Raw genomic sequence first — 14,585 nt, 5'->3', positions numbered from 1 at the left:
TATTGGTTGAAGTCAGGAGCCCCCCTGAATAACAGAATGGCGATTTATTGGTTGAAGTCAGGAGCCCGCCTGAAGAGAGGAATGACGTTTATTTTTAAAGTTGTTGTTGGAGTTGGGAGCCCGCCCATAGAACAAAGGCATACATTTCAGTCTTTTCATTTCAAGTGTTGAAGTTGGGAGCCCGCCCATAGAACAGAGGCATACATTTCGGTCTTTTTATTCCAAGTGTTGAAGTTGGGAGCCCGCCCATAGAACAAAGGCATACATTTCAGTCTTTTTATTCCAAAGTGTTGAAATTGGGAGCCCGCCCATAGAACAGAGGCATACATTTCAGTCTTTTCATTTCAAGTGTTGAAGTTGGGAGCCCGCCCATAGAACAAAGGCATACATTTCAATCTTTTTATTCCAAGTGTTGAAGTTGGGAGCCCGCCCATAGAACAGAGGCATACATTTTGGTCTTTTTATTCCAAGTGTTGAAGTTGGGAGCCCGCCCATAGAACAAAGGCATACATTTTAGTCTTTACATTTTAAGCGTTGAAGTTGGGAGCCCGCCCAGATAACAGAGGCATACATTTCAGTTTTTCATTTCAAGTATTGAAGTTGTGAGCCCGCCCATACAACAGAGGCATACATTTCAAGATCAAGTCAGAGGACAATAAAACAGAGGGTTACAACAGGAATCCCCAGCAGGAAACAATAAAAATCCCCAGCACCGGGAAGCAGAAGGTTGCAACAAGAGGTCCCAGCACAAACTCAAGTGCATATGTCAAAAGGAAGAAAAGCATCAGAAGAAAAGCACCAGAAGAAATGCAAGCAAACAAGAAAGCAAGGCAACAAGAACAAATTGCAGTCTAGCCTAGCTTCTTGTTTTCTTTTAAGCACGGTGTAACAAGGAGATCGGTAAGCAGTGGTAATAGCATGCAACAACAGTAACATTGCAGTCCTACGGTAGTCCCAGCTACCAAAATTTCCCGAACTACATTGACCTGATTCCTGTTTAGCCCAGGATATGTAGGAAACCTCTGAAGCAAAGGTTCGGTCAAATCTTTTTCAAAAAAAATGCTTCATACGGAGTACTCGGATGGGCAAAAATCGCTCGCTTTATCTTTGCACGAAAACCCTTCGTGTCTTCGGGCAAAGAGGGGCAGCTGTAAGCACGTGATTTTTGCCCTATATGAGAATTACTCCCAAAAAAATTCAAAAATAAAATAATTTTTCTTGGTGTGCAATTTTGAATAATTATTTGTTTTTGTCTGTGCATGTTTATTTGCTAAATTAATAAAAAAATACAAAAATATGTCGCATTTTGCATGTAGGATTTAATTCTACAATTTGTTAGTAATTAAGTTTGTTTACAAAAAATAAAAATTTACAAAAATAGGCATCGTTTGCATTTTTAGCATTTAATGTCCAAATATATAATTTTATGCTTAATTATTACTTAATTGTGCGTTAATTTTTATTTGGAGTTAATTTGCGCTTTTATAGATTAATTTAGTTCTTAATAATAATTTAAATATTTTTATAATTTAGTTTTAGAGAAATAAAAGAAGAAAAGAGAGCGAAAATATAAAGAAAGTCGGAATTGGGCCTCTTCTTCGATTTCAAGCCACAAGCCCAAAAAATGGCCCAATCTTCCCAAACGACCCAGTCCATTTCGAACTGGGTCGACCCAGTCCATAACCCAAAGAGACTCAAACCCCCTTTTCTTTCATTTTTCATAAAACAAAGCAAAACAAAAAAAAATCAAGAAAACCCTAAGAGCTAAGCCATCCGCCCCCCTCCTATCTTCATCTTCCTCAAGCTCCCCTCCCTAGCAGCCATGGCTGCCCTACCCCCTCACCCAATGCCACCCCCTCCAGCCCTTCCCCCTCACCCCGTCACACTCACACACACACGCACAAACAACTCCATAGCTGCCCTCCTCCATCGAGCTTCGTCATCGTCGAGTTTGAGCTCATCCATGGCTTTCCCTACTGCATCGTCTGCTCCTCGTTGCTGCATTTGCTGCTGCATTACAGCGTTTCCGAGCAGCTGTTGCTGCGTCTCTTCTCTTCGTGCTGCTGCTGCTCGCGACCGCTACTGCTTAAGCAAAAGCTTCGTCCAAACGAGCATCGTCGTCTCCATCGCTGCCACTAGTTGAGTAGCGTTGCTACTGCTGCTCGCGTCGCCACTGCTCCTGCGTTTTTTCCAGCTATTTGCTGCTTCACTTCATCGTCCTCTTCGCTGCTATTGATGTTTGTTGCTTTGTCGTCTTCAAGTCCGTTTATGTCCAAGTTTCGTTGGTTTCGTTTAAAGTTCGTTCGATGTTCGTCGTTGGTCATTCACGGTTAGTTGTTCTAACTTTTATTTCATCCATAATTTGTTTGATATTTTCAGATTTGATATTTTCAGATTTGGAATTAGTATAAGTTTGCTTTAGTTTTCTTATTTATTTTAGATAAAAATTGTTAGTTTAATTATATTGTTGTTAGATTTAAGTTGAAGATCCGATTTAATTATTTTTCAGCTTGTTTTATTAATTTTAAGAGGATTTAGTTTTAATATAGAAAGATATTAGTTTAAATCGTTCAAATCCGTTGTTGGTTGTTAATATAGATTTAGTTCGTGTTATCTTGTTTGAAGTTCGTTTTTAATTTAGCAATTTAATGCGAAGTTATGTTTTGGTTTTAATTTTTGGATCATGCATCTTTGTTATAAGTTTTGTTGGATTTAATTTAAGAAAGATTAGTTGATTATTTGAAGATTAGTGATTTGAATATGTTTATTTGTTTTGTTTAAGTTTAATTCGAAGTTTGAACAAAGTTTGTTTGTTATTGTTATTGAATATTTTCATTCATGTTCATACTTTGTTTGGTTGATCTTGAATCCGAAATTTGTATAGTTTGATTTCTTGTTTATCATTTATGATTATTTCTTGAATTGGTCTCATAATCTTGTTTAAGTTTAATATAGGAATTGTTGGTTGTAATGTTGTTAGAGTTGGTTTTAAGTTCAATATTATTGAATTTAGAAATTTGAATATACTTGTTTGTTGTTGTTGTTGTTGTTGTTGTTGTTGAATCTGAAAATAGGTTTGTTTGTTGCTAAAAATATTGTTCAATCAAATTTTAGTTGTTCTTTGTTGTTCAATCATGTTCATGTGATTTGTTGTTGAAATGTTGAAGAAATCATGTTCATGAGATTTGTTGTTTGAATTTATGTAGAAATTGGTCATATTGACTATATTTTGGTTGAGTTTGATTAATTGATTTGTTATAGCTGATGGGGTAATTTGGTAAATCGCAGTACGTTTGGGGGTAAAATAGTAATTGCAATAAGGTCGGAGGGGTAGTTTAGGAATTGTACATTTTGTAATTTTTTATATGAAGCATGGGGGACAAAATATAATGGGGTGGTGATGATATATTTATTTAATGTAATGGGGATGAGTGGGAAGATAATGGGTTTGGTAGGGGAAAGGGATTGATTTTAGTTAATTAAAAGGGTTGGGAATGTGTTATAAAGAGGTAGAAATCTTGAATCAAATGGAGGATTAGTCTGAAAAAGAGAATACAGATAGGACAGAGAACACATATAGATAGAGAGAAAAAAAAACAGACAGAATAAGAGAGAGAAAAAAGGGCTGAACATTTAAGAGAGAGAAAATTCCGAAAAAATATTTAAACCTTCAAAAAAAAAAACTAAAAAAAAATATTCTGCTTTATTTCATTGTTTGAAATCAGAATTAATTGTTGTTTTATCAAAGTTTGAAGCTTTTGTTTTGTTTTGGGATTAATACTCCACCGGTTTGCAAATTCTGTTCCTGGGTTGTTAATGTTGCTGGATTGTTGCTGCTGTGTTGTACTGTTATTACTGCTGCTGATTCTCATCTTCTTTTATTTCCAATACCAGGTACACGACTGTAATACTAGCTATTGCAAAGCTAATAATGTGGAAGCATGAATACATATGAAGAATGAATTTTTGAAGTTTTAATATCATTTTTATTTCCTTTTATCGATTGTATTTAAACTATTTCACGTATTACTGAATAATAATTGAAATAAGAAAAAATAACATAAGTTAGTCTTTAATGAATCGGTTTGGCAAAACGGGTTAATTCACTAGTTATGAAGGTTTCAAAATTATCAACAGTAGGTTAATCATGAATAAGTAGCTAAATTTAGTTAAGACATGAATTTGAATTAATTTTCGAAAATTAGGCATTAAGGCATTTTAGTTCAGGCAAGATTAGAAACTTCGTTTAAGTCTAAAAGACTTTCAAATTTTTTTTTTAGTAATTATGGTTAAAATCTAGTTTCAAATGGTTGTGAATAATTAATCTCAATAGTTTTTTTTATAACAATGCTGAGTTTTAATCTAGCTGTATTTGATTCTTTTAAATATTAGTTGTCAAATTTTTATTTTATTTATAATTTCGAATTTTTTTAAATAAAATTCCTTTTCATCAATATTTGTATTAATCTAGCAATTAGTATGTCATGCTTTCTTAAATAAATAAAATAAAAGCTAGTGATTAATTAGGATTTTCTTTTTTTATTTTATTTTAGAGACTAATTTTCATAGAAAAATGTAGTCGCTTTAAGATTTGTCCATTTAAAATAAATGAGATGAGCTTCGCTTAATAAAATGTATAGATTGCGGGGTCCTCAATAAATGTACATTTAATTGCTTAGAATTCGGGAGGAGCCGTTTAGCAAATTTCTCGGCCCTACCCAAAATAATGATACGCTAGTCGCTTTAGGCGCGTATTTAATAATATTATCTTCTTAAACTCGGGTGCGTATTTCATGCAACCCAAATCCAAATCCCAAAACATTGAATAAAAATGTGTTCCGGATTGCGGGAGCATTTCATGTGACGTAATCCAAAGACATGTTTTAAACAATGTTCACATTCTTGTAAAAATAATAATAACAATAATAAAAGCGGTAAAAAGATAAATTTTGCACATGAGCTCATAATTGTATAAAAATCAGATATTTAAGCCAAATATGACAGTTGAGCGACCGTGCTAGAACCACGGAACTCGGGAATGCCTAACACCTTCTCCTGGGTTAACAGAATTTCTTATCCAGATTTCTGGTTCGCGGACTGTAATACAGAGTCATTTTTTTTCTCGATTCGGGATTAAATTGGTGACTTGGGACACCCTAAATCTCCCAAGTGGCGACTCTGAAATAAATAAACAAATTCCGTTTCGATTGTCCTTTAATTGGAAAAAACTCCCTACGACCCCCGCGGGGGCGGAAAAAGGAGGTGTGACACTTAGTATAAGTTTGTTTGAGAGTTCGAACAATTTGGTACCCCTTAAGGTTTTTGAGGGTCGACGTTGTCGAAACCCTTTGTAATTTTGCCGAGGGTAGCCTTTTTTAACCGGTTTTTATGAAAATATTTGAAGGCCTTTTTTATTATGGAATTCGGACGTTTACGAACCGTGTTAGTTTGGCTGTAGCCTTTAACTTGAGATTTGCCTTTTGGGCTTGTTTCTCAATAGTACTTCGAACTTGTTCGAAGTACTAGTCCCCGAGTGGATGGCCGTGGCCTATAAAATCGAGAGTTGCCTTTACAAGGTCTTATGTCTCGAAGTTTAGTAACTCGAGCATTCAATTTTTGTACGGTAGTCCCCGAGTATGGGGTTGGCAGTTCGAGCTTTAGTTGCGATCGACGCATAGATCATAAGCACAGTAGAAATTTGCAAAATAGAAATTTCACTAAGGCATGGAACATCTGGTAAGGGAGAAATACTTCTTTTAATAGATCATTCATGCGTACATGTTTTGTCATCGGGGTTCGAGTAATCTACAAAGATACGGTTCATTCGACCGTTTGGCCATTTACAAGCTTTTATCTATTGAGACTTGTTGATACGGAATACCTTTTTTGAGAACATAATGAGGGTGATACCCCCCAGTATTCAAGGTGATTTGTAAAGAAGCTTTGGATACTATTGAATTGTCCCTAGTTAACATAAATAATTGTTGCCTCTTTAAAAACCTCGCTGGAAAAATCCATTTGGGCTAAAAACCGAAGAGTGCAACGCATGCTTTAAAACCTAAGGTATTCGTGTCGAATAACTTCTCGATGTCTTCGATCGAACACCTGTAATAAGTTAGTATCAAATACAAATGAAAAGTTAGAAAGTCATACCTTAGAAATAATATCGTTTGAGGAGTGATATATTCCAATTATTTGGCAATTGTTCGCCATCCATTGTGCCGAGTTTGTAAGATCCCTTTCCGATGACACCTATGACCTGATATGGCCCTTCCCAATTTGGGCCGAGTTTCCCTTCATTTGGGTCTCGAGTATTGAGGGTGACTTTTCTCAAAACTAAGTCCCTGATTTGAAAGTGGTAAAGATTGACTCTTCGGTTGTAGTATCTTTCGATGCACTGCTTTTTTGCGGCCATTCTAACGAGGGTGGCCTCCCATATTTCATCTCACAGTTCGAGTCTTGTGTTCATAGCCTCGTGATTCAACTCTTCCGTTGTGTATCGAAACTTGACACTAGGTTCCCCGACCTTGACCGAGATCAGAGCTTCAGCCCCATATACTAGGGACAAAGGTGTTGCCCTTGTACTAGATTTTGACGTCGTTCGATACGCCCAAAGGACTTTGGGCAAAATTTCTATCCATTTTCCCTTAGCATCGTTCAATCATTTCTTTAGGTTCTGAATGATGGTCTTGTTTGTTGATTTGGCCTGTCCGTTCCCACTAGGATGATACGTTGTCGATAATATCCTTTTTAATTTATGATCTTCGAGGAACTTTGTTATTTTGCATCCAATAAATTGCTTTCCATTGTCACATGCTATCTCAGTGGGTATTCTGAATCGTCATATGATGTGATCCTAGATGAAGTCTATAACTTCTTTTTATTTGACCTTCTCGAAAGCCTGTGCTTCAACCCACTTAGAGAAATAGTCAGTCATAAATAAAATGAATTTAGCTTTACTTGGGGCCGATGGCAGAGGACTAACGACGTCCATCCCCCATTTCATGAATGACTATGGGGATAAGACTAAATGAAGTTGCTCTCCGCGTTGGTGGATCATCGACGCATGCCTTTGGCATTTATCATATTTTCAAACAAATTCTTTGGTATCTTTTTCCATATTGACACAATAGTATCCTACTCTGATGACTTTGTAAACCAACGAATCGGCACCGGAATAATTCCTGCAAGTGCCCTCATAGATTTCTCGTAGAATGTAATCGGTGTCTCCTAGTCCCAAATATTTTGCTGGCGGCCCATCGATCATTCTCCTATATAGTGTTCCATCTTCAGCCAAAGTGAATCGTGCAGCTTTAGTGTGTAGAATCCTTGATTCTTTAGGATCTGATGGGAGCTTCCTGTTCTTTAAGTATTCGATGTACTTATTCCTCCAATCCCGGGTTAAACTTGTGGATTTTATCTCGGCGTGCCCTTCCTTGATCACTGATCTTGAAAGTTGTACGATAGTTCTTGAGCTAAGTTCATCATCTTCGATCGATGACCCCAAATTTACAAGGGCATCGGCCTCGTCATTTTGTTCCCGAGGTATGTGCTGCAACGTCCATTCTCTAAATCGATGTAGAGACATTTGTAATTTGTCTAAGTACCTCTACATCTGATCTTCCCGAACCTCAAAAGTCCTATTTACCTGATTTACCACAAGTTGGGAGTCACACTTGGCCTTGATGACCTCTGCTCCCAAGCTCTTAGCTAGTTCGAGACTTGCAATCATGGCCTCATACTCGGCCTCATTGTTAGTCAATTTTGAATTTTTAATAGATTGTCTAATTTTATTCCCTATGGGTGGCTTCAAAACGATTCCTAGCTCGTACCCCTTCACATTTGAAGCACCAGTTGTGAAAAGGGTCCACAACCCCGAGGATGTATCTGACTTTTGCAATAGTTCCTTTTCGACCTCGGGTACGAGGGCTGGAGTGAACTCGGCCATGAAGTTGGCCAAGATTTGAGACTTGATGGTTTTTCGGGGTTGATATTCAATATCGTACCCGCTAATCTCGACAGCCCATTTGGCCAGTCGGCCTGAGAGTTTGGGCTTGTGCAGAATGTTGCAAAGGGGGTAGGTGGTTACAACACAGATAGGGTGACATTGAAAATAAGGTTTTAATTTCCTAGAGGCGCTTATTAGGTCAAGCTCTAATTTTTCTAAGTGTGGGTATCGGGTTTCGGCCTCACCTAAAGTCTCGCTAATATAGTAAATAGGAAATTGCGTACCTTGCTCTTCTCAAACTAAGACACCACTTACCGCGACCTCTAATACTGCCGAATATAAGTAGAGTTGTTTATCCGTTTTCGGAGTATGAAGCAACGAAAGGCTCGAAAGATATCGTTTTAACTCTTCCAAAGCCCGTTGGCATTCTGGGGACCAAGTGAAATTGTTCTTCTTTTTGAGCGGTGAGAAGAACCTGTGACTTCGATCCAAATACCTCGAGATGAATCGGCCTAAAGCGGCTATCCGTCCTATTAATCTTTGCATGGCCTTAACGCTGTCCATGAATGTGATTGTAACAACCCGACTGGTCATTTTGCTTTCTAGAACATCGTTCCCCTAAATAAGACTTCTTGTACTTGCTTTAACTGATTTATGACTTGCGGGGATGGTTGGTTCGGAATATGGAAGAGTTTGGGTTGAAATCAGAGCACTTGGTTCTTTAAGGTTGGCTTAAAAGGCCAAGTTTGACTTCAGTCAACATTTTGAGTAAACAACTTTGGAATAGAGATTTGAAGGTTCTAATAGGTTTGTATAATGATTTCGGACTTCTGCGTATGTCCGGATAGGGTTTTGGATGACTCAGGAGCGTTTTAGCGCATAATAGTAAAAGTTGGTTCTTGAAGGTTTTAGAAGTTCTTAAATATTTGGTTTGGAGCGGGTTTTTGTGTTATCGAGGTCCAAATGGAATTTTGAGACCGGTAATAGTTCCATAATGTCATTTAAGAGTTGCACGCAAAATTTGGTGTCAATCCAAGTAGTATAAGTACGTTTCGGCACCTTGAAAGTAAATTGAAGAATTTGATGTTTTTAAGTTTGATTCATTGGTTTTGGGTGGTGATTCTTAGTTTTTGATGTTATTTCGGTGTTCCGATCGTGCTATCAAGTTTGTATGGTGTTGTTAGACTTGTGTGAGCATTCGGTGTGGAGCCCCGAGGGCTCGGGTGAGTTTCGGACGTGTGTTGGGAGTGAAAACACTCCGATTTTTTGGTATTCCTGGGTAAGTGTTGCAGGTATTGCAAATGCGAGGATTTGTTCGCATTTGCGAGGACCGCATTTGCGAGGAAAGCTTCGCAATTGTGAAGAAGCCTAAGCTAGTCAGTCGTCGTATTTGCGACATTTCCTTCACAATTGCGAACCCAGCAGCGTCCCCATTTGCGACATTTTTGTCGCATTTGCGACCCTTGCAGAGGGAGCCCATGTTTGCATTTGCGATGGTTTTGTCGCAATTGCGACCTTCGCATTTGCAAATATGATGTGGCAAATGCGACATTAGAGGCCTGGACACAACTTTTAAAAATGGCACTTAGGCCATTTATTTCATTTCACTTCTACACTTGGGCAATTTGGGAGCTTCCAAAGAGGGAATTTCAACCTAGCATTGTGAGGTAAGTTATTTCCACTTAATGTGAGTTTAATACTTGAGTTTTGGGTAGATTAACACATAAAGATTAGTGCAAATCATGGGATTAGAGTAAAACCTAGGGTTTTGATAAAAACAAGATCTAACCACGAAATTTGTTATAGAATGGAGTAAAAATCATATATTCTTGATCCTTTGGGTAACAACTTTCTTAAAAAAAAATTCAAAATCCTGGCACGTGGGCCCGGGGATGAATTTTGAGGAACTTTGCATTTAGGGTTGGGAAATTACTCTAATAGCTAGAATATGAATTCTTGAGCTTGTACTAACTAGTTCTCACCCCGTTTGATTAGTTTTGGATCGTTCGGCTCCGAATTATGGGTTTTGAGCACGTTCTTGAATTTGGAAGTGAGCTTTGAGCAAAGTGAGTCTCCTTTCTAACCTCGTAAGAGGGAAATAAACCCCTAGGTGAATTAAATAAATGCTTGTAACTATCTGTGGGGCTACTGATAACTAGGGATTCTAGTCTATTTATGCTCCTTTTTTTTCTTAAGGTTTGGATTAAAAGTGTGTACAAGTATTCCCAAAAGCTAACTTATTGTGCTTGTTGCAGTGTTTGGTCAAAAAGAGACAAGAAAGTCAAAACCAGCTCAAAAAAGGAGTGAAACCCGCACAAGTCAAAAACTGAGTCAACTGAGAGCTACAGGAGAAAATCAACCGCGGACGCGGTGGCCTTACCGCTGAGGCGGTCCTTTTATCGCGACCGCGGTGGCAAGATTCAGGAAGTTGCCATTTTTGGGATTGCAAATTACCGCTGCCCGAGTGCTTTTGTGCGGCAGTGGTGCCTCTACCGCGACAACGGTCTTTTAATCGCGGTCAGCGGAGGAGAGGTTCAGAGAGTCTACAGTTGAGCTGAATGTTGAAGACTGTGGTACGTGCTTGATTTTATACGGCCACAGTAGCCTCACCGCTGCAGCGGTCCATTTTCTGCTGTCAGTGGTACCTTCGTCAGGGAATTTTTGTCCAAAATATTTAGCTGTGTATAAATACTTCTTTTTCAGATTTTTAGGTCATCTTATCTTTAGCTGAGCATGCGAACCGCCTACTTTTTCCTTTTTGAGTAAATTTAGAGCTTGTTTAACAATTAGTCTTAGACTTTTATCTTGTAATTAATTTTTATGGGTTGTTCTCCATCTCAATCTTTGATTTCTTCAGTTATTATGAGTAGCTAGATGCATTAGCTAGGGTTGTGGCTCAATCCTAGTGTAGGTATTTAATGGGTCTCCTATTTTAGGGCTTAGATGTTTATGGGTGATTGATATTTGGCCTGATTTGTGCTTTTTATATTGAATTGGTGGTTGCAAACACTAACTTGTACCTTTTTTACTTAGTCTCTTCTTGAGAAAGAGAGCTTAAGTCTAGGAAATTCAGGCCAACAAGGAATTGGGGTGTATTCAAGAGATTGATAGCCCCAATTAAAGGGCTAAACCTAGATATAGTAATACCCGACTTGAGCCAACATTACTTGCACAAATTGAACACCCAATTGGGCTTGAGAAAGCCAATTAGGGCAAAGCCACTCAAAATACCAAGAGATATAGAGTGAGTAGTTACATTCATTGGCTATATCATGATCCCAACTATAACATTATTGCCCTAAGTTCTACATCCCGCTGGATACTCACCTAGGAGTAAGTCACTTCCCTAGTGCCTCTTTACCAATTTAGAAAAACTTACAAAAATATCTACTTAGTTTAATTTCGTGCATCATCAATATAAAATTAGAAATAAAAAACAAACAAAAGAATGATTGGAAGTGCAATCAAGGGCACTACACATTGCTAGATTAGATAGGAATCCAACTCCAAATACATCTTAGCTCCCCGTGGATTCGATCCCGACCTTCTCAGGTAAAAGATGAATCGTTCGCTCTTGCCACTCTATAGTGGTGTAAGGTTGGCTCCGATCACTTTTGGTGGCGTTGTCGAGGAGCTAAATTGTTTTGGTTATCTATCTGACTAGTTTTGTGTTTTGTTTTGCTTTCCTTCTGTGTTACTAACTTGTGTGTATCATCAATTCAGGTACAAAATGGCGAACAACTATAATCTTGGAAATGTTTTGCCGGGGGAGGAAGTAGATGATAATGGTGAGGATGAGGTGCCTATAGTAACTCAAGGTCAACAACGAGGCCGCCAGGCCAATGATAATGTTCCAAACCCTCGCCCGCCTCCTCCAAGAGTCGCTCCTTGGGTGCTTCCAAATGAAGGATATGCAAGTGCAATTGTCCCACCCCGGATCCGGGGGGCAATTTTCAAATTACAAATGTGATGTTGACTTTGTTGGAGTAGCAAGGGTATTTTACAGGTGCTCCCATCAGAATGCATGTAAACATCTCAAGGGCTTTGTGGATACCTGTTGGGGAAGCAAACAAACAAATGTATCGGAGGATGCATTGAGATTGAGGTTATTCCTTTTCTCACTTAGAGGGAAAGCTTTGGACTGGCTCAAGATTCTTCCCAACCATTCTATCACTACATGGGATGAGTTGGCTGATACGTTCATAGCCAAGTTTTTCTCACCAGCACATATGGCGGCATTGAGGGATGAAATCTTAGCATTCAAACAGGAACCAAATGAGCCCCTTCATGGAATCTGGGATCGATATAGAACTGTGGTCAAGGAATACCCCAATAATGATATGACTTAAGCAATGATTCAACAGATATTTTATCGGGGTATAAACACGACCAATCAATGTGTGGTTAACCAGTAGCATGGGGTAATTTCATGAAGCTGCTTTATGCTGAGGCCTGTGATATTCTTGATGAGATGGTTGATACTTCTTCAGCTTGGCAAAGTCGAGCTAATGTGCCACAGGGTGATACCACTGTTATTCACTTGCACAAAGAGCTCTATAACCATGGCCAGGCAATAGCAGAGTTAACCACAACAACGAACCAGTTGGCTAAAGCTCAATTGCAACAAGTGCAAGCACCGAGACAAGTAAATACTATGGAAGGTGTAAACATGTTGGTCAACAAGAGGCGACAAAGAGAGCAACAAAGTCAAGGAAATCCGGATCAATATGAGCAAGGTAAAAGTGGTTTCAATCAAGATGATGGGTATGATGAGCAAAGTGAAGAAGTTCAGTACGTGAACAATTACCAAGGACAAAGGGGCAATGCTCCTAACCAACAACAACAGTGGAGATCCCAAGGCTATTAGGGGAATCAAAACCAACAAGGAAATAACAACTCAAGGAACAACAATTAAAATTGGGGCAACCAAAACAACCAGGGCAACTGGAGTGGCAACAACAATAATTGGGGAGGAAACAACAACCAAAGGGGTTGGAATAATGGCAATTAAAGGATTCAGGGGCAAGGCTTTCAAAGACCTCTGATGTATCAACAACCAAACAACCTGCCTCCATTTCCGTCCCAAGGTCCTAGCTTGTCAAATAATGAGATGGGAAGGATCGAGATGATGTTTGAACAAATGATGAAAAAGAATGCCGACTCTGATGCTCAGTTGGCATCCCATAATACTTCAATCCGAAACTTGGAGGTTCAACTTGGCCAGATTTCACAATCTTTGAATACTCACCCTAAGTGGGCTCTACCTAGTGATACGGTAGTAAACCCGAAGGGTGGCAACAATACCGGGCATACAATGGTGGTGATTACTAGAAGCAGTCGAGGTGGTGAAGTGAACACTTCCAAGCAAAAAGAAGTGGTGAATGATGAGGTTGAAGTACAAGATGGCGATGTTCCTATAGTTGATGAGCAAGTGAGTGAAGAGAATTTGAATGCCGAAGTGAGGATTAATATTCATGATAATGAGGTGGAGACTCAAAATGATGTGAACTCATCAAGGAAATACGTGATAGACATGCTGAAAATGGTAGTTCCCAAGGCTAAGGCTCCCTTGCCAAGGCCTCCTCCGCCTTACCCTCAAAGGCTTGCGAAGCAAAAGAATGAAAACCAATTTAAGAAGTTTATTGAGATGATGAAAAGCTTGTATATCAATGTTCTGTTGGTGGAAGCTCTTGAGAAAATGCCGGGTTACGCCAAGACTTGGTGAATAAAAAGAGATCCATGGATTGTGAGACCATAAAAATGACTCACCAAGTACGTGCAATTGTGCACTATATGGCTTCAAAGCTTGGAGATCCCGGCGCTTTCACCATTCCATGTACCATTGGGAGTGTGGATTTTGCAAAGGCATTGTGTGACTTAGGAGCGAGCATCAATTTGATGCCTTACTCTGTGTTCAAAACTTTGGGTATTGGTCAACCGTGAACTACTTCAATGAGGTTGCAAATGGCGGATAGAACAATAAAGAGGCCGCTTGGTATTATTGATGATGTTCTTGTTCGGGTGGACAAGTTTATTTTGCCAGCTGATTTTGTGATTCTTTACTGCGAGGTCGATTATGAGGTTTCTATAATATTGGGAAGGCTTTTTCTAGCAACTAGGAAGACATTGGTTGATGTGGAAGAGGGGAGCTCACCTTCTGGGTGGGTGATGAAAAAGTGGTCTTTCATGTGTGCAAATCAATGAAGCAGCCGAATAGTACTGAGGTGTGCTCTTTTGTGGATCTTGTCACGGAGGTAATAGTTGATGATACTAGTGCCATGATCAATGTGGAGGATCCTTTAGAAGCGGTATTGTTGAACCTTGATGTCAATGATGATGAAGGGCAGGTGGAGTGTGTCAATGCTTTACATGGAATGAGATCTTACTCTTTTGAGCCTCGAAAGCTCTCTTTGGATCTTGAGAACAGAAAAATCCCCCAACAAAGCCCTCAATTGAGGAACCTCCAGTTTTGAAGTTGAAGCCCTTGCCTTCATACCTCAGGTATGAATTCTTAGGCCCTAGTCCAACTTTACATGTTATTCTTTCCTCTCGTCTTACTAACGTGCAGGTAGATGCCACATTGGAGGTGCTCCAAAGAAGAAAGAAGGAAATTGGATGGACTCTAGCTGATATTTGG

At 39.0% G+C, this 14,585-nt stretch overlaps 1 protein-coding gene across 1 annotated transcript; it reads right to left on the bottom strand.

Annotated features, from left to right (window-relative positions):
* Nucleotides 1-7,090: 7,090 nt before the first annotated feature.
* Nucleotides 7,091-7,948, bottom strand: LOC138868296 (uncharacterized). The gene is made up of 2 exons (XM_070145841.1): nt 7,649-7,948; nt 7,091-7,552 (listed from the first exon to the last, which is right to left on the bottom strand). Exons 1-2 carry the CDS (start codon nt 7,946-7,948, stop codon nt 7,091-7,093), a joined length of 762 nt encoding a protein of 253 aa, XP_070001942.1.
* Nucleotides 7,949-14,585: the final 6,637 nt, after the last annotated feature.

The sequence above is a fragment of the Nicotiana sylvestris genome, chromosome 5 (assembly GCF_000393655.2).
Source record: "Nicotiana sylvestris chromosome 5, ASM39365v2, whole genome shotgun sequence".
Taxonomy (NCBI): Eukaryota; Viridiplantae; Streptophyta; class Magnoliopsida; order Solanales; family Solanaceae; genus Nicotiana; species Nicotiana sylvestris.
This window is presented reverse-complemented; position numbering and strand designations above follow the sequence as displayed.